The sequence below is a fragment of the Oncorhynchus mykiss genome, chromosome 13 (assembly GCF_013265735.2).
Source record: "Oncorhynchus mykiss isolate Arlee chromosome 13, USDA_OmykA_1.1, whole genome shotgun sequence".
Lineage (NCBI taxonomy): Eukaryota > Metazoa > Chordata > Actinopteri > Salmoniformes > Salmonidae > Oncorhynchus > Oncorhynchus mykiss.
The window spans coordinates 19343092-19361934 of record NC_048577.1 but is presented as its reverse complement, the minus strand read 5'-3'; the positions used below and the strand labels follow the sequence as shown (position 1 = coordinate 19361934).

Sequence of the window (18843 nt, the reverse complement as noted above, 5' to 3'; positions counted from 1 at the left end):
CAACTCAATCATCAAGTTTGTGGACGACACTACAGTGGTAGGCTTGATTACCAACAACGACGAGACGGCCTACAGGGAGGAGGTGAGGGCCCTCGGAGTGTGGTATCAGGAAAATAACCTCACACTCAACGTCAACAAAACAAAAGATGACTGTGGACTTCAGGAAACAGCAGAGGGAGCACCTCCCTATCCACATCGACGATACAGTGGTGGAAAGTTAAGTTCCTCGGCGTACACATTAAGGACAAACTGAATTGGTCAACCCACACAGACAGCGTTGTGAAGAAGGCGCAGCAGCGCCTCTTCAACCTCAGGAGGCTGAAGAAATTCGGCTTGTCACCAAAAGCACTCACAAACTTCTACAGATGCACAATCGAGAGCATCCTGTCGGGCTGTATCACCGCCTGGTATGGCAACTGCTCTGCCCGCAACCGTAAGGCTCTCCAGATGGTATTAAGGTCTGCACAACACCTCACCAGGGGCAAACTACCTGCCCTCCAGGACAGCTACACCACCCGATGTCACAGGAAGGCCATAAAGATCATCAAGGACAATTACCACCCGAGCCACTGCCTGTTCACCCCGCTATCATCCAGAAGGCGAGGTCAGTACAGGTGCATCAAACAGAGAGCAGAGACAGAGAGACTGAAAAACAGCTTCTATCTCAAGGCCATCAGACTGTTAAACAGCCACCACTAACATTGAGTGGCTGCTGCCAACATACTGACTCAACTCCAGCCACTTTAATAATGGAATTAATGGAAATTGATGGAAAAATGTATCACTAGCCACTTTAAACAATGCCACTTAATATAATGTTTACATACCCTACATTACTCATCTCATATGTATATGTATATACTGTACTCTATCATCTACTGCATCTTGCCTCTGCCGTTCTGTACCATCACTCATGCATATATCTTTATGTACATATTCTTTATCCCTTTACACTTGTGTGTATACGGTAGTAGTTGTGGAATTTTTAGGTTAGATTACTAGTTGGTTATTACTGCATTGTCGGAACTAGAAGCACCAGCATTTCGCTACACTCGCATTAACATCTGCTAACCATGTGTATTTGACAAATAGAATTTGATTTGATTTGACTATGCTTGGTGTCATTGTTCATTTGGAAGACCCATTTGCGACCAAGCTTTAACTTCCTGACTGATGTCTTGAGATGTTGCTTCAATATATCCACATGCAGTTGCAAACCATAGTCTGGCTTTTTAATGGTGGTTTTGGAGCAGTGGCTTCTTCCTTGCTGAGCGGCCTTTCAGGTTATGTCGATATAGGATATAGATGCTTTTTTACCTGTTTCCTCCAACATCTTCACAAGGTCCTTTGCTGTTGTTCTGGGTTTGATTTGCACTTTTCACACCAAAGTACGTTCATCTCTAGGAGACAGAACACGTCTCCTTTCTGAGTGGTAAGACGGCTGCGTGGTCCCATGGTGTTTATACTTGCATACTATTGTTTGTACAGATGAACGTGGTACCTTCAGGCATTTGGAAATTGCTCCCAAGGATGAACCAGACTGGAGGTATACAATTTTTTGATTTCTTTTGATTTTCCCATGATGTCAAGCAAAGAGGCACCTAATTTGAAGGTAGGCCTTGAAATACATCCACAGGTACACCTCCAATTGACTCAAATGATGTCAATTAGCCTATCAGAAGATTCTAAATCCATGACATTTCCTTGAATTTTCCAAGCTGTTTAAAGGCACAGTCAACTTAGTGTATGTAAACTTCTGACCCACTGGAATTGTGATACAGTGAATTTTAAGTAAAATAATCTGTCTGTAAACAATTGTTGGAAAAGTTACTTGTTATGCACAAAGTAGATGTCCTAACCGACTTGCCAAAACTATAATTTGATAACAAGAAATTTGTGGAGTGGTTGAAAAACAGGTTTTAATGACTCCAACCTACGTGTATGTAAACTTCTGACTTCAACTGTGATATTTCAGTTTATCTTTAATACATTTGCAAATTTTTCTAAAAGCCTGTTTTTGCTTTGTCATTATGGGGTATTATGTGTAGATTGATGAGGGGGAAAAAACAATTTAATCAATTTTAGAATACGGTTGTAACGTAACAAAATGTGGAAAAAGTCAAGGGGACTGAATACTTTCCAAATGCACTCCAATTGTGTATACAGGGACCCAGGGCTCTATCTTTCACATTTGCCAAATTCAATTCCCTTCCCTTCTAAAGCAAAGCCCTATCGGGATTTAGTAAGCTGTCAAGTAGCTCTCTCTGGCCCATTCCCAATGCTCATGTCTTAGATTTGAGAGGCAACTTGGTGTAGGACGCTGCTGCAGTGAAATGTTCTATCTCACCTTGTGTGTGAAGCACAGAGAGACTGCCAATTTGTACAAGGCAAGCCTATCTCTTCATGCTGTCTATGCTGTTTGAAGTGTGCAGAGAAACGAATGCATGACAGGCTGCAACTCTAAAACAGTTACTTTACATGCTAATTATGTTTATGCAATATAAACTGAGGCTGAGCAAATTGCCTCTCCCTCTGCCAAATCTAGAATTGAAAAGAGTCTCATTGCCAGGCGGGACACACAGCCTATATGGACACACAGCCTATATGACTTCCTCTTTGTCTTTCCCCTCCCCCTGACAGCCAAGGTGGGGAAGACTTCCCTGATCATGTCCCTGGTCAGCGAGGAGTTCCCACAGGTGGTACGTAAAAGAAGCTTCCTGGAACCTCTGTGTTTAGTAAATAGATTTAGTAAGAATGTCTATTCAGCCTAGGAAGCACTTTTCTCAAACTGAGAGTGCTTTGAGTTGTATCGGGTAGACGGATAACTCCCCGTGGGAGATGCACGTCTTGATGATCAGCAGTAGTACTAATAAACAGTTATACATGCATTACCTATGTAGAATGTACGTTACCTATGTAGAGTATCCCATTGGTGTCTCTTTATGATGGTCATCCTTGGTTCCTTGTAACAGGTGCCCTACCGGGCTGAAGAGATCACCATACCGGCAGACGTCACCCCAGAGAGAGTTCCTACACACATAGTAGACTACTCAGGTACTGTAACTGTAACTAACAGTGTAGCTATATTTTTTTATTTCACCTTTTATTTAACCAGGTAGGCAAGTTGAGAACAAGTTCTCATTTACAACTGCGACCTGGCCAAGATAAAGCAAAGCAGTTCGACACATACAACGACACAGAGTTACACATGGAGTAAAACAAACATACAGTCAATAATACAGTATAAATATAAGTCTATATACAATGTGAGCAAATGAGGTGAGATAAGAGAGGTAAAGGCGATGGTGGCGAAGTAAATACAATATAGCAATTAAAACACTGGAATGGTAGATTTGACAGATGAGTGTGCAAAGTAGCAAAATAAATACAGTAGGGGAAGAGGTAGTTGTTTGGGCTAATTATAGATGGGCTATGTACAGGTGCAGTGATCTGTGAGCTGCTGTGAGCCACGTATAATGTGTACCTTATCTCTGTTGTAATATGCAAACCATGGGTGTAAGCATGTTATTGTACATTCAAGCCATGTACACCAAACTACTACAATAATACTGTCCTGTAAATCACTAACTGCATGTTTTAACTCGCACAGAGGCGGAACAAACAGATGAGCAGTTGTCTTCAGAGATATCGAAGGTAATATTAGAATCAATGTTCAGTATTGTAGAAAGATGTGTGTCGAGATTTGAGACTACTGCCGAGTCCAGATTGTAATGGTTGTCGCTCCCTTTACAGGCCAATGTGATTTGCATAGTGTACGCCGTCAACAACAAGAAGTCCATTGAGAAGGTGAGTTTAGCCATAGTACTTGAAGTACTGTATGCACATTATGTTATGATATCAGCCAGTTCATACTCATGTTTGCTTTTTTGTAATGTTGTATCTTCACCATCTTGTTTTCCTTTTAGGTGACCAGCCATTGGATTCCACTTATAAATGACAATACAGACAAGGACAGCAGGTGAGGGATACAGTCTAGGTTTAGTTGTGGTTCTTATGGGTGGTTCGTATGTAGCCCAGTTCCTGCATGAGCTTTGCAATGGTTACGCTATCGTCTTAATGACCTATAACATGAAGCGTATGGGGGTTGCAGTGTAGTAGTGGTATCCAATGTGGTGTGTTACAATATTCAACCACTACCAGGGTTCACCCAGCTGGGTCACTGTAAAAGGCACTCTACATGCAGTTACATGAATGTGTTTTCTCCTAAATACATGATATATGCATGGATGTTTTCCTAAAGTTTTGAAAGAGGAGATGGGCACGTGTCATAGACATAAGTCCACGCTTTTCACAACGAGTCATTTCAGTAAATTGACAAATTTTCTCAGTAGAACAGCAGTCTAGAAGTACAAGTCATGATGAGCCTAGCTTCATGCATGCAGACCCACCACTTGATAATATTATTTCTAGGAAGTGCAATTGAGATCAGAATTATGTATTTTCCGAGGGAGACTTCACCAGAATACAAAACTCTCACACACTACAATTGCATGATTTGATGTCTGGATTGGGAAAACAGCCGTGAATATACAGCTTTAAGACCTAGTAAATAACTCTATATAAAAGCAATCCAATCAACCATTTACAACCTTTCTCTCTGTCCTCCCTTCCCCCTATAGGGTTCCTGTCATCCTGGTCGGGAACAAGTCTGACCTGGTGGAACACAGCAGCATGGAGACCATCCTGCCTGTCATGAACCAGTACACTGAGATAGAGACATGTGTGGAGGTGAGACTGCCAGAGGGCTTCTGTACTGAGTCACCCACTGTGTTGTAGCACCGTGACTTCACTACCCAGTGATGCATCGCCAAATATTGCATAGAGACTGCTGGGTAAAAGCCACTGACCTCCAGTGGTTCGTCCTTTAAAGGTTGCAGCGTACTACAGCACTGCTTGCATGGTGCCACAGAATTCTATGGCACGTTATTTACAGTGGGGAGAAAAAGTATTTGATGCACTGCCGATTTTGTAGGTTTTCCTACTTACAAAGCATGTAGAGGTCTGTAATTTTTATCATAGGCACACTTCAACTGTGAGAGACGGAATCTAAAACAAAAATCCAGAAAATCACATTGTATGATTTTTAAGTAATTAATTTGTATTTTATTGCATGACATAAGTATTTGATCACCTACACACCAGTAAGAATTCCGGCTCTCACAGATCTGTTAGTTTTTCTTTAAGAAGCCCTCCTGTTTTCTACTCATTACCTGTATTACCTGCACCTGTTTGAACTCGTTACCTGTATAAAAGACACCTGTCCACACACTCAATCAAACAGACTCCAACCTCTCCACAATGGCCAAGACCAGGGAGCTGTGTAAGGACTTTAGGGATAAAATTGTAGACCTGCACAAGGCTGGGATGGGCTACAGGACAATAGGCAAGCAGCTTGGTGAGAAGGCAACAACTGTTGGCGCAATTATTAGAAAATGGAAGAAGTTCAAGATGACGGTCAATCACCCTTCATGCAAGTTCTCACCTCGTATCAGTGATCATGAGGAAGGTGAGGGATCACTCCAGAACTACACGGCAGGACCTGGTCAATGACCTGAGGAGAGCTGGGACCACAGTCGTAAAGATAACCATCACACACTACGCCGTCATTGATTAAAATCCTGCAGCACACGCAAGGTCCCCCTGCTCAAGCCAGCGCATGTCCAGGCCCGTCTGAAGTTTGCCAATGACCATCTGGATGATCCAGAGGAGAATTGGGAGAAGGTCATGTGGTCTGATGAGACAAAAATATAGCTTTTTGGTCTAAACTCCACTCGCCGTGTTTGGAGGAAGAAGAAGGATGAGTTCAACCCCAAGAACACCATCCCAACCGTGAAGCATGGAGGTGGAAACATCATTCTTTGGGGATGCTTTTCTGCAAAGGGGACAGGACGACTACACCGTATTGAGGGGAGGATGGATGGGGCCATGTATCGCGAGATCTTGGTCAACAACCTCCTTCCCTCAGTAAGAGCATTGAAGATGGGTCGTGGCTGGGTCTTCCAGCATGACAACGACCCGAAACACACAGCCAGGGCAACTAAGGAGTGGCTCCGTAAGAAGCATCTCAAGGTCCTGGAGTGGCCTAGCCAGTCTCCAGACCTGAACCCGATAGAACATCTTTGGAGGGAGCTGATAGTCCGTATTGCCCAGCGACAGCCCGAAACCTGAAGGATCTGGAGAAGGTCTGATGTATCAAATACTTATGTCATGCAATAAAATGCTAATTAATTACTTAAAAATCATACAATGTGATTTTCTGGATTTTTATTTTAGATTCCGTCTCTCACAGTTGAAATGTAAAATGTAAAAATTACAGACCTCTACATGCTTTGCAAGTAGGGAAACCTGCAAAATCGGCAGTGTATCAAATACTTGTTCTCCCCACTGTAAGTGTCATCCACTGTCACCATTAATGCTAGTTAGTGCTAGTTTGACCACCAGAGGGCATCTTTAAGAAGTATTTGATAGGCTTCAATAGTGGCAGTACTAGAGAATTTCAAACCTGTTTTTGTAAGAACTTAGTATATGGGACTGATCTTAAGAAATGTTGCTTAATTAATTTGATTAATATGTGTGTTTCTATTCCAAGGAAAATGAAAAACCCTCTGGGTTTCCGTTAAGATGGTACAGAAAATATGGCGCTGTACAACGTGACTGTCTGGAGTAGGCACAGTACTGGGCTATTTAGCTAAAGAATCCCGTGTCGTGCAGGCACTTGGGAGACCCGGGGTTCAATTCTCCGACGGGGAGGAAGGAGTAGGCTGTTCATGTAAATAAGAATTTCTTCTTAATTGACTTGCCTAGTTAAATAAAGGATACACTAAGAGCATAACATTTCTACATCCTAATTGTGTAATTGTAGTCTAGCCAATACCCAAACGGAGATTCAGTGAAAATAAAATCTCATTGATTTATTAAGATCAGTCCCCATGCTTGTTTCAGAGCAGCATGAAATAGTGTTAAAATAGTTGTAGGCTATTGCTTCAAATCCTATTGCTTCTAACTTCAATATGCTCTTTAAATAAATAAGACCTACACCACTTTTAACAGCACATTACTCAACACTAGTGAGACTCATGTCACCTACGGTAGACCTACAGTATATCGGAAAAATATGACGTGACTCTCCGCTAATAATTTTATATCGAGGATTGGAGGATTCTAAATTAAGAGAGGTGTTGGTAAAGGTATATTGTTCTGCTAACAGCCCATAATGGGCAATTATAATACTGTACATGGTGTCCAAGTCAGGATAACCAAAACATTTATTTATTAAAGACTATCAGAAAGAGTGTTGGTACTTATTTATTTTGATCCAAAGCCATGAATGAGTGAGTCACGAAAGTGAGTGATTGTAATCTGAATAAAGGCCAAAATAATATTTGTAAAGGCCAAAATATTTATTTCTGTTTTTAGAGGGAGAGAAACGCTGGGCCAATTGTCCGCCTCCTTATGAGACTCCCAATCACAGTCAGATGTGATGCATAATAATACTTCTTGTTGTATTATTTGTTTTGTCTTTTCTGTTGGATTAAACTCAAGTTGCAACCAATAACGGCCGGTTGTGATACAGCCAACCTAACTAAGAAATACATTTGACGATAGAATTCTCCCCCTATCCTCCTAGGCAAGTCTATTGTCCAGCTACCTGCTAATAGCCATAATGGCGCTGTTCAACGTGACCGTGTGTGTTTGAAATAGTTTTTTCCAGTAATCAACAATTTGTTTACCTTCATTAGACAACTTTGTTCCAATATTTTTGGAATTCAGTGATATTTATTCCCATAGTAATTCGTTATGGATCCTAAACTAAATCAACATCAGCATTTTGAAAGAGTATTTTTATAATTATTTTATTAACAAAATAGTATAGATACTGATGAAGAAATACAGTACATGCTTTTACATTTGGATAATAAAGCATTTTGAAAATATAAGCCACCTGTATTTGTTTATTTGGCTAAAGCAGAACAGCATAACGGTCCGGACGGCACTTGCTGTGCCGGGGTGAGCAGTTAGTCAAATTCTGTTGTCAGAAGAGGAATGGAAATGTCAGGGTGACTCGATGAACCTGCAAGGTATATTGACTGCCTGTCGAAGGTGGAGTTCTAGAGCTCACAGGTGTGCCTGACATGGATTGTGACTCCATCTCGTTCCTCGCCCTCTTCAACGCGTCCTTCTCCGCCTGACTCTCCGCCAATGCCGCCTTGCTCTGGTCCAATGCATCACCTGTTGCCCGTATCTCTGCCCTCAGAGAATGATTATCTTTCTGCTGGTCTCCCTTCAATGACTCGATCTCGGTCTTCAAAGTTTGAATCTGATCCAGATTGTCAGATTGGTTCCGTGACTCCAACACACAAATGCTGCGTACACATTTTTTAAAATCTAGCAAAACAAACCTCTTTCTTGGCAACCATTCGTTTTTTCAGTGCGGCCCGTTGTCCAGCCTTTTGTCCACTGATCTCCACGGATGGTTGTCGGCATTGTTGTATGCTCTGCAAAAACACATTCAGTGCTCATTTTTAAGTCCTCTCGTGGTTATGGTCCTAACCCTGGAACGGGTAGCACAATAGAAAGAAACTGTATTGATGAAAATGATGTCCATGTTGTCTTTTCTCTTTGGTCATAATTACTTTAGATTTAGATGAACAGCTCGTTTTTGAATGGTAACTGTGTTAAGGGAAGGAGTTTGTGGTGGGCTGAGGAGTACTGGAAAGGTGTGACTTTCACACCTACAGTAGCTGAGCTATAAAGAGTCTGTTTTCCTGCTAATGAACTAGTGACCTGCAATGAACTAGTGATGCAGGATACTGTACTAAACCACAAATAACCTCTTAAGTCCCGCAGCATAATCACAAAACTCTTAGTGTAGCAACCACTGTACTCGGCCCATGTAGATTTACCAGCATTTACACTTTATGTACACTTATCATGTATACAGTACTTATCATGCACACTTATCATGTATACAGTACTTATCATGCACACTTATCCAATGGTGGAAAAAGTACCCAGTTGTCATACTTGAGTAAAAGTACAGATACTTTAATAGAAAATGGCTCAAGTGAAAGTCACCCAGTAAAATACTACTTGAGTAAAAGTCTAAGTATTTGGTTTTAAATATACTTAATTATCAAAAGTAAAATTATAAATTCCTTATATTAAGCAAACCAGATGGCACCTTTTTCTTGTTTTCTTAATTTGCGGATAGGCAGGGGCACACTCCAACACTCGGGCATAATTTATTAACAAAGAATGTTTGTTTAGTGAGTCCGCCAGATCAGAGGCATTCAAGATGATCAGAGATAAGTGCTTGAATTAGACCATTTTCCTGTCCTGCTAAGCATTCAAAATGTAACTAGTACTTTTGGGTGTCAGGGAAAATGTATGGAGTGAAAATTATATTATTTTCTTTAGGAATGTAGTATAGTAAAAGTAGTTCAAAAAAAATAACCCCAAAAACTACTCAAGTAGTACTTTAAATATTTTTACTTAAGTACTTCACTCCACGGCACTTATCACTCTAACAGAGGAGTGATACACCTCCAGATGTAGCACAGGGGCTGCACTGAGGATAAATCAATGAACTGTTTAAAGAGTGGCTTGAACAGTTCTAGTATCTATTAAAGATGTATAGCAGGGGTGGTGCTTATATTCTGGCAGTCCTTCAGCTATACAGCTTTTAGTGTGCTGCTATAAGAGCTTACAAATGGCACATGTTGTGAACCTAAATCTGTAGGGTTTAAAGCTGGTCCCAGCTTGACGTTCTCTATCTCTGTAGCTTTTACCGTCATCATGCAGGGTGACAGTGAGTCCATACAAAGACTAAATGTTGTGCTTGTTTACTGTATATGCACTTAGGCTATAGAACCTATGTTGGGCATTATTTATGAGTATGACCTTCACCTAGACACACTCCGTGCTATTTTTCTCATGATGGGAATTCCATGGGTCAATCATGTGCTTAGGGTGACACATGGGGTCAGTTTGGTATTGGTTTCAGTCTAGACTCTTAATGGCGCTATTTCTGATGGATTTTCTATAGCTTGCTCAGCATGCATTTTTCGAGGAAAATCCATTAGGCCTAATAGACAGGTTGCGTGTGGGTGTGCACGCTCCTTGTCCAAGAGGTGTACTATGGATACGTTTGATTGTCAAGTCTGTTTCCTTGAATTGACAATCAAACTGATCCAATCAAGCCTAGAGTTTGGTCCCCATGGCTCTCCTCCACCCAGCTAGCCATAGAGCCATTTCCACAGTTCAGCTTGGCTGCCTACTCCTCCATGTTTCACAGTCTAATTAGTATTGGCTTATCCCTCAGACCAATCCCGGCTGGTAGATCCTCCCAGGCCCCAGCCAGCCAGGTCACCATGGAGACCGATCTTGAACACTACTATACTCTACTGTAAACAACTCTCACTTTCCTGACCCATCTAGTGGAAAGCGAGCGAGAGGGAGGTAGTTTGCCGTGCACAGATTTAAAGATGGAATCCGCATTAGGGGGAACAGCAGCATTGTTTATGTGTTTTGTGGACAAAACAGAGGTGAGGTGCGCCCAGCAGCTTGCAGCGTTTGTTGTTTCCACTAACTTCTTTGTTGTTGTAATATCCCAAATGGACGTGGCTGTTTCACCATTTTAAGGATTCCAGCTTTAAGTGCTTTCTGCACTGAGACGTATATTTTTGAGGTATTTTAGTTCTGCACAGGAACTGCGTAGTTGTTTTTGATATGTTGGTAAATGTAAATATTATTTCAGGATGAATGAACATCCATATTTTGTATGTTCCTCTTTCTGTATTTCCGTAATGTTTTTTTTTTTTTTAAGTGTTCAGCAAAGAACCTGAAGAACATATCTGAGTTGTTTTACTACGCCCAAAAGGCTGTCCTGCACCCCACTGGCCCTTTATACTGTCCAGAGGAGAAACAGGTAAAGAGTGAAGAAGCCCTGTTGACAGAATGCTACAGAAATAAGAATTGTTCATAAAGTCTCACATTTACATTGAGGCCACCTGTGTCATTACACTGTTGATTGGACTTGATTCCCAGATGAAGCCTGCTTGCATTAAAGCGCTGACTCGCATCTTCAAGGTGTCAGACCTGGACAACGATGGGATTCTCAATGATAACGAGCTCAACTTCTTCCAGGTGAGTTTTCAACTCTCTGTGACTCTTGACTCCTACAGCAGCACAGTGCACGTTTTTACAGCACTAACAAGTTCACTAGCCCTTTTTCATTCAGGTGAAGGGTTCAAATAGTTATTTCAGTGATTTCCTTGTCAGCTTTGGTGATGTGTGTGTGTGTGTGTGTGTGCAGAGGACATGCTTCAATGCCCCACTGGTATCCCAGGCCCTGGAGGATGTGAAGAACGTTGTGAGGAAGAACGTGATCGACGGTGTGTGTGACAACGGCCTCACTCTCAAAGGTATGCTCTTTTGACAAAGGGAGGGAGCGAAGACAATGAACTTCCTGTTGATCCAATTGTGTCCTTTTCTGTTTCTTTGCCATCTCAGTCCTGCATTTCTTATAAAACTAGTCGCACCTTTCTGAAGCACCATGTTCGAGCATGTTGGGGTATGTTTGAATAATGTCCCCGTGTTCCACCTTCCGAACACACACACTGTAGTTGACCTATATCATGGTGGTGGTTCTCAGGGTTCCTGTTCCTCCACACCCTCTTCATCCAGAGGGGGAGACATGAGACCACCTGGACGGTCCTCAGGAGGTTCGGCTACGATGACGACCTGGAACTCCACCAGGACTACCTGTTCCCACTCACGTGAGTGTGCTGCCTGTTTCTACACATCCACTACAACCTGTTCCCACTCACGTGAGTGTGCTGCCTGTTTCTACACTTCCACTACAACCTGTTCCCACTCACGTGAGTGTGCTGCCTGTTTCTACACATCCACTACAACCTGTTCCCACTCACATGAGTGTTCTGCCTGTTTCTACACATCCCACTACAACCTGTTCCTCCAGGGTGTACTGCCTGTTTCTACATGTCCTGCTACAACCTGTTCCTCCAGGGTGTACTGCCTGTTTCTACACATCCCACTACAACCTGTTCCTCCAGGGTGTACTGCCTGTTTCTACACGTCCCACTACAACCTGTTCCTCCAGGGTGTACTGCCTGTTTCTACACGTCCCACTACAACCTGTTCCTCTAGGGTGTACTGCCTGTTTCTACACGTCCCACTACAACCTGTTCCTCCAGGGTGTACTGTCTGTTTCTACACGTCCCACTACAACCTGTTCCTCCAGGGTGTACTGCCTGTTTATACACATCCCACTACAACCTGTTCCTCCAGGGTGTACTGCCTGTTTCTACACGTCCCACTACAACCTGTTCCTCCAGGGTGTACTGCCTGTTTCTACACCCATACCAACAAACTATGTCCCCTATTAGTCGTGATGGGGGGGGGGGGGATCAATACAGTTTCATATCGGGATGTTGTTATTGATGAAATTTATCGTTTTGGCAATATCGCAAAATATAATTTTTGAGCTAGTTGGCTGTACCTGCACCAAAACTCCAGTATTTTTACTTCATAGCTTGTTCTCCATCTTGTTTTTAAACAGGGAGCCAACATGTTTTCAGCACTTTTATTTCTATGACTGATCAAAGCAAATGTTCTTGTCCTTCTGCAGCAGACATATGGTGAGCAGTATGTTTGGAACATTGAATCGCAATACATATCGTATCGGCACCCAAGTATAGTGATAATATTGTATCGTGAGGTCCCCGGCAATTACCAGCCCTACCTATTAGTGTGTGTGTCTTTACCTCTTCCCACAGGCACAGATATTGACCGTTCCGTGTGCTTAGTTCATCATGCTTTTATTGCCTTGGTCTTCCTCAGGGACAATCTGAGCCTCAGACTTCCAATAAGTAATAATAAATACCTATCAACATGCAGAAATACACTTTGGCTTGACCCAGTACAACAAAAGATGTCTTGTCTCCCTTCTTTCAGATTGAGATGGGTCACTAAGCCCCAGTACAGTCAGGATTAACATCCATCCCCCTTCTGGCTCTGACCTCAGTTACCCACAAGTCTCTCTCTCTCTCTCTCTCCCCCCTGCAGAGCGTCCATTGAGGATGCCATAATTGAATCTGTGTCCTTATTTATCTCGTAATCTCTGCAGGATTCTCCATCTGACGTGTGTGGTGTGTGTGTGTGTGTGTGTTCCCCACCTCTACTGTACCTCCAGGTTGAAAGTACCTCCAGACTGCACCACCGAGCTGAATCACAATGCCTACCTCTTCCTCCAGAGTGTTTTCGACAAACATGACAAGGTATTGACCTTGTCTGTGGTAAATGATACCATTGGATTTGGAGCCAACATTTCAGACTAACAAAAGTCAAACTGTTTCTAAACCCTGCTGGCAGTGAATGAAACATAAGTCGAGTGGTCAAGCTAGTGTGTGTCCTTATGCTCTAGATGCCAATGACCCGTGAGGTGTGTGTGTTTTTCAGGACCGGGACTGTGCCCTGTCCCCAGAGGAGCTGAAGGACCTGTTTGATGTGTTCCCCTACATGCCTTGGGGTCCCGACGTCAACAACACGGTGTGCACCAATGACGAAGGCTGGATCACCTACCAGGGCTACCTGTCCCAGTGGACGTAGGTTACCACTGCACGCACAAACAGACCGATACAGACATGCAGTAATATCGAACAATTCCACAACAACTACCCAATACACACAAATCTAACAGGAATATATGCATATAAATATATGGATGAGCGATGATCGAGCAGCATAGGCAAGATGCAATAGATTGTATAAAATACAGTATATACATATGAGATGAGTCATGCAAGATATGTAAACATTATTAAAGTGCCATTATTAAACTGACTAGTGATCCAGGCTTTTTTATGGCGGTTTTGGAGCAGTTGCTTCTTCCTTGCTGAGCGGCCTTTCAGGTTATGTCGATTATAGGACTTGTTTTTACTGTGGATATAGATACTGGAGGAAACGGGTACAAAAGTATCTTCACAAGGTCCTTTGCTGTTGTTCTGGGATTGATTTGCACTTTTCACACCAAAGTACGTTCATCTCTAGGAGACAGAACGCGTCTCCTTCCTGAGCGGTATGATGGCTCTGTGGTCCAATGGTGTTTATACTTGCGTACTATTGTTTGTACAGTTGAACATGGTACCTTCAGGCATTTGGAAATTGCTCCCAAGAATGAAACAGACTTGTGGAGGTCTACAATTTTTTTTTTCCTGAGGTCTTGGCTGATTTCTTTTGATTTTCCCATGATGTCAAGCAAAGAGACACTGAGTTTGAAGGTAGGCCTTGGAATACATCCACAGGTACACCTCCAATTGACTCAAATGATGTCAATTAGGATATCAGAAGCTTCTAAAGCCATGACATTTCCTTGAATTTTCCAAGCTGTTTAAAGGCACAGTCAACTTAGTGTATGTAAACTTCTGACCCACTGGAATTGTAATACAGTGAATTATAAGTGAAATAATCTGTCTGTAAACAATTGTTGGAAAAGTGACTTGTGTCATGCACAAAGTAGATGTCCTAACCGACTTGCCAAAACTATAGTTTGTTAAAGTGGCCAATGATTTCAAGTCTATGAAGTAGAGGTCGACCGATTAATCGGAATGGCCGATTTCAAGTTTTCATAACAATCAGAAATCGGTATTTCTTGGGCACCGATGTGCCAATTTTTTTATTTATTTATTTAACTAGGCACATCAGTTAAGAACACATTCTTATTTTCAATGACGGCCTAGGAATGGTGGGTTAACTGCCTCGTTCAGGGGCAGAACGACAGATTTTCACCTTGTCAGCTCGGGGGATCCAATCTTGCAACCGTACAGTTAACTAGTCCAACGCAATAACGACCTGCCTCTCTCTCGTTGCACTCCACAAGGAGACTGCCTGTTACGTGAATGCAGTAAGCCAAGGTAAGTTGCTAGCTAGCATTAAACTTAACTAATGATTATGATTGATTGTTTTTTATAAGATAAAGATAAACTACACATGGTTGATTATATTACTAGATATTATCTAGTGTGTCCTGCGTTGCATATAATCTGGCTGAGCATACAAGTATCTAAGTATCTGACTGAGCGGTGGTAGGCAGAAGCAGGCGCGTAAACATTCATTCAAACAGCACTTTAGTGCGTTTTTGTTGAAGGAATTTAATTCCTCTTGTTTTAATTCCCAATCAAAATTAAACACTCTGTCAATGCATAAGGGTTTGTAAGACCCTTATTTTATAAGAATGGACAGAGCCCCGGTCTTAAAAGTCAAGTAACAGCCTTTAATCAAGAGAGTACTGAGTTCATACACATTTTACCACAGGTTATAAACTGAAAATGACGTCAGCGTTTTCTAAATGTTCCATCTCTTCTTGAAAGGCCCTATAGTTCTCAAGCCTTCCCTCCTCGCCTAGAGCCAAGGTCAGTCAGTGTAGATAAGCATTCTAGACAGTCTGGAGATAGTTCATTCATTTGTACAAAGGAACAGACCGTCATTGTTCTAACTTTTGCCCACATTCACACACCTCCGTTCCAGTACCAAGGCTGTGTCTCAAGCCTTCCCACATCCGTCTCCCTACCAATTTAATATAATTTACGAGTCAAGGTTTTCTTCTGTAGATAAGCATTCTAGCCAGTCTGATTCATTTGTACCAATGAACAGACCGTCATTGTTACTAAACTCTTGACCACATTCACTTCAGTACTGGGATCAGATAAGAAAAATTCATACATATACAGTAACATTTAGTATTTTGATTAGTACATATACAGTAACATAATTGTATTCTGATTAGTACATCCTGATTGAAATGTATACATAATTAGTCATTATAGATAAAAATTCCCTTAACAGTTTTGCCAGCAGCTCTTTGTTGTGCGTCAAGCATTGCCCTGTTTATGACTTCAAGCCTATCAACTCCCGAGATTAGGCTGGTGTAACCAGTGAAATGGCTGGCTAGTTAGCGCGCGCTAATAGAGTTTCAAACATCACTCGCTTTGAGCCTTCTAGTGGTTCTTCCCCTTGCTCTGCATAGGTAACGCTGCTTCGATGGTGGCTTTGTCGTTGTGTTGCTGGTTCGAGCCCAGGGAGGAGCAAGGAGAGGGACGGAAGCTATACTGTTACACTGGCAATACTAAAGTGCCTATCAGAACATCCAATAGTCAAAGGTTTATGAAATACAAATGGTATAGAGGGAAATAGTCCTATAATTCCTATAATAACTACAACCTAAAACTTCTTACCTGGGAATAGTGAAGACTCATGTTAAAAGGAACCACCAGCTTTCATATGTTCTGAGCAAGGAACTTCTTAAATGGCACATATTGCACTTTTACTTTCTTCAACACTTTGTTTTTGCATTATTTAAACCAAATTGAACATGTTTCATTATTTACTTGAGGCTAAATTGATTTTATTGATGTATTATATTAAGTTAAAATAAGTGTTAATTCAGTATTGCTGTAATTGTCATTATTACAAATAAATCAAATAAAATCGGCCAATTAATCGGTATCGGCTTTTTTGGTCCTCCAATAATCGTATCGGCATTGAAAAATCATAATCTGTCGACCTCTACTATGTAGGCAGTAGCCTCTCTGTGTTAGTATTGGCTGTTTAACAGTCTGATGGCCTTGAGATAGAAGACATTTTTAGTCTCTCGGTCCCAGCTTTGATGCACCTGTACTGACCTCGCCTTCTGGATGATAGCGGGGTGAACAGGCAGTGGCTCCGGTGGTTATTATCCTTGATGATCTTTTTGGCCTTCCTGTGACATCGGGTGGGGTAGGTGTCCTGGAGGGCAGGTAGTTTGCCCCCGGTGATGCGTTGTGCAGACGGCCCTATCCTCTGGAGAGCCTTACGGTTGTGGGCGGAGCAGTTGCCGTACCAGGCGGTGACACAGCCCGACAGGATGCTCTCGATTGTGCATCTGTAAAACTTTTTAGGTTTTAGGTAACAAGCACTGCTGCGCCTTCTTCTCCACGCCGTCTGTGTGGGTGGACCATTTCAGTTTATCCGTGATGTGTTCGCCGAGGAACTTGAATTTTTCTACCTTCTCCACTGCTGTCCCGTCGATGTGGATAAGGGGGTGCTCCCTCTGCTGCTTCCTGTCCACGATCATCTCCTTTATTTTGTTGACGTTGAGTGAGAGGTTGTTTTCCTGACACCACACTCCGAGGGCCCTCACCTCCTCTCTATAGGCTGTCTTGTTGTTGTTGGTAATCAAGCCCACTACTGTTGTGTGGTCTGCATTGAGTTGGAGACATGCATGGCCACGTAGTCATTGGTGAACAGGGAGAACAGGAGGGGGCTGAGCACGCACCTATGTAAGAATGCTGTTCATCGACTACAGCTCAGCATTTAACACCATAGTACCCTCCAAACTCGTCTCGACCCCGCCCTCTGCAACTGGGTCCTAGACTTCCTGACGGCCAACCCCCAGGTGGTGAGGGTAGGTAACATCTCCACCCAGCTGATCCTCAACACTGGGGCCCCACAAGGGTGCGTTCTCAGCCCTCTCCTGTACTCCCTGTTCACCCATGACTCCATGGCCATGCACGCTTCCAACTCAATCATCAAGTTTGCAGTGGTAGGCTTGTATCATCTTCTATCTCAAGGCCATCAGACTGTTAAACAACCATCACTAGCATTGAGTGGTTGCTGCTGTCGTGTCTTTTGCTATGCCGGATTAAGTGATATGACATGCTATTCTATAAAATAATTTATCCGTAATTACTATTACCTGATTGAGCTAATCATGTAAAGGTAATTAACTAGAGAGTCGGGCACCACAAAATAATATTTATAGAGCTGTTATCTTCCAAATAAACTCTTAAAGACCTAGTAATATTTTACATCAATATCAGTCAATATTAATCATCATCTTAATTCAGTCTCATCTGAAAGTTGTAAATACTTGGTTATCTGCACGAACCCTGGCTAACAATTTGAATCAGCAATACAAAATTGGGTTTAATCATGTATTTATTAAATACCTAACTAATCACACAGAATTACACATACACATAATTAAATCATAACTTGATTACAAATGACGTCATAAAGGAAAACGTCCCTAGCGGGCGGAACAGAAATGACCGCTTGTTACACAAAGGAAAAGGGCTGGGTTTGAGTGAAAGAGCGGGAAGACTGAGGGACACAGGGAGAAGCTGTGCTATCGTAAATACAGTATCTTATGCATTCTAAATTACCGCCCATTTGGAAAGGGAAATGCAATAAATATTTACTCTGAACTGCGCTTCGGTAGGTTGGTGGTAGATGGAAGGCCGTGTTGCCAAACCGAGTCCTTTGAAGAATGTCTCTGGTTGTCAATTGGATACGTTGTAGTAACGTCGTTGGGTGATAGATGGGATACTCTGTTCCTACCTAACCCTCGTTTGCATCTGCTGTTGCTAAGAGCTAGGAGGTATCACTTCTGTAGTGAATAAGAGTTCAAAGTTCATACCATTTGCAACCAAAGCTCACACTGATGTTGGCTTCGTTCTGTAGTTATTATCTGAACCTTTCTGACATAGGACCGTCGTCCTACATCCTCGGAACAGGAGGTTACATTGTCGTCAAGGCTTTATATAGGAAGGGAGATGAGGGCATGTTTGAAAAGTTTTATCCCCCATGTCCCTTCACAGGGGCGAGCCACTGATTGAGCGGAGCCCTATCTTATGAAAACCCAAATCTCACATTTTAAAGCTAAAATCACATTTCATCCCATCACGAATAATTTCATATTCAAACGTTTAAATTGAACAACAATTCCATGTGAATCCGATAACTCTGATGTGTAGACTTTCCACT

The 18843-nt window shown here is 42.2% G+C and overlaps 1 protein-coding gene across 2 annotated transcripts in view; it reads left to right on the top strand.

Annotated features, from left to right (window-relative positions):
* LOC110485825 (mitochondrial Rho GTPase 1-A) overlaps positions 1 to 18843 on the top strand; it is a 34836-nt gene that overhangs the window by 8064 nt on the left and 7929 nt on the right. For both annotated transcript variants that reach the window (XM_036940499.1, XM_036940498.1), the window contains exons 2-13: positions 2641 to 2699; positions 2973 to 3054; positions 3611 to 3654; positions 3754 to 3807; positions 3927 to 3979; positions 4641 to 4749; positions 10847 to 10948; positions 11068 to 11166; positions 11336 to 11444; positions 11675 to 11798; positions 13235 to 13319; positions 13501 to 13646. In XM_036940499.1, the coding sequence (XP_036796394.1) occupies positions 2641 to 2699; positions 2973 to 3054; positions 3611 to 3654; positions 3754 to 3807; positions 3927 to 3979; positions 4641 to 4749; positions 10847 to 10948; positions 11068 to 11166; positions 11336 to 11444; positions 11675 to 11798; positions 13235 to 13319; positions 13501 to 13646 (1066 nt within the window). The remainder of the gene's footprint in view (positions 1 to 2640; positions 2700 to 2972; positions 3055 to 3610; positions 3655 to 3753; positions 3808 to 3926; positions 3980 to 4640; positions 4750 to 10846; positions 10949 to 11067; positions 11167 to 11335; positions 11445 to 11674; positions 11799 to 13234; positions 13320 to 13500; positions 13647 to 18843) is intronic.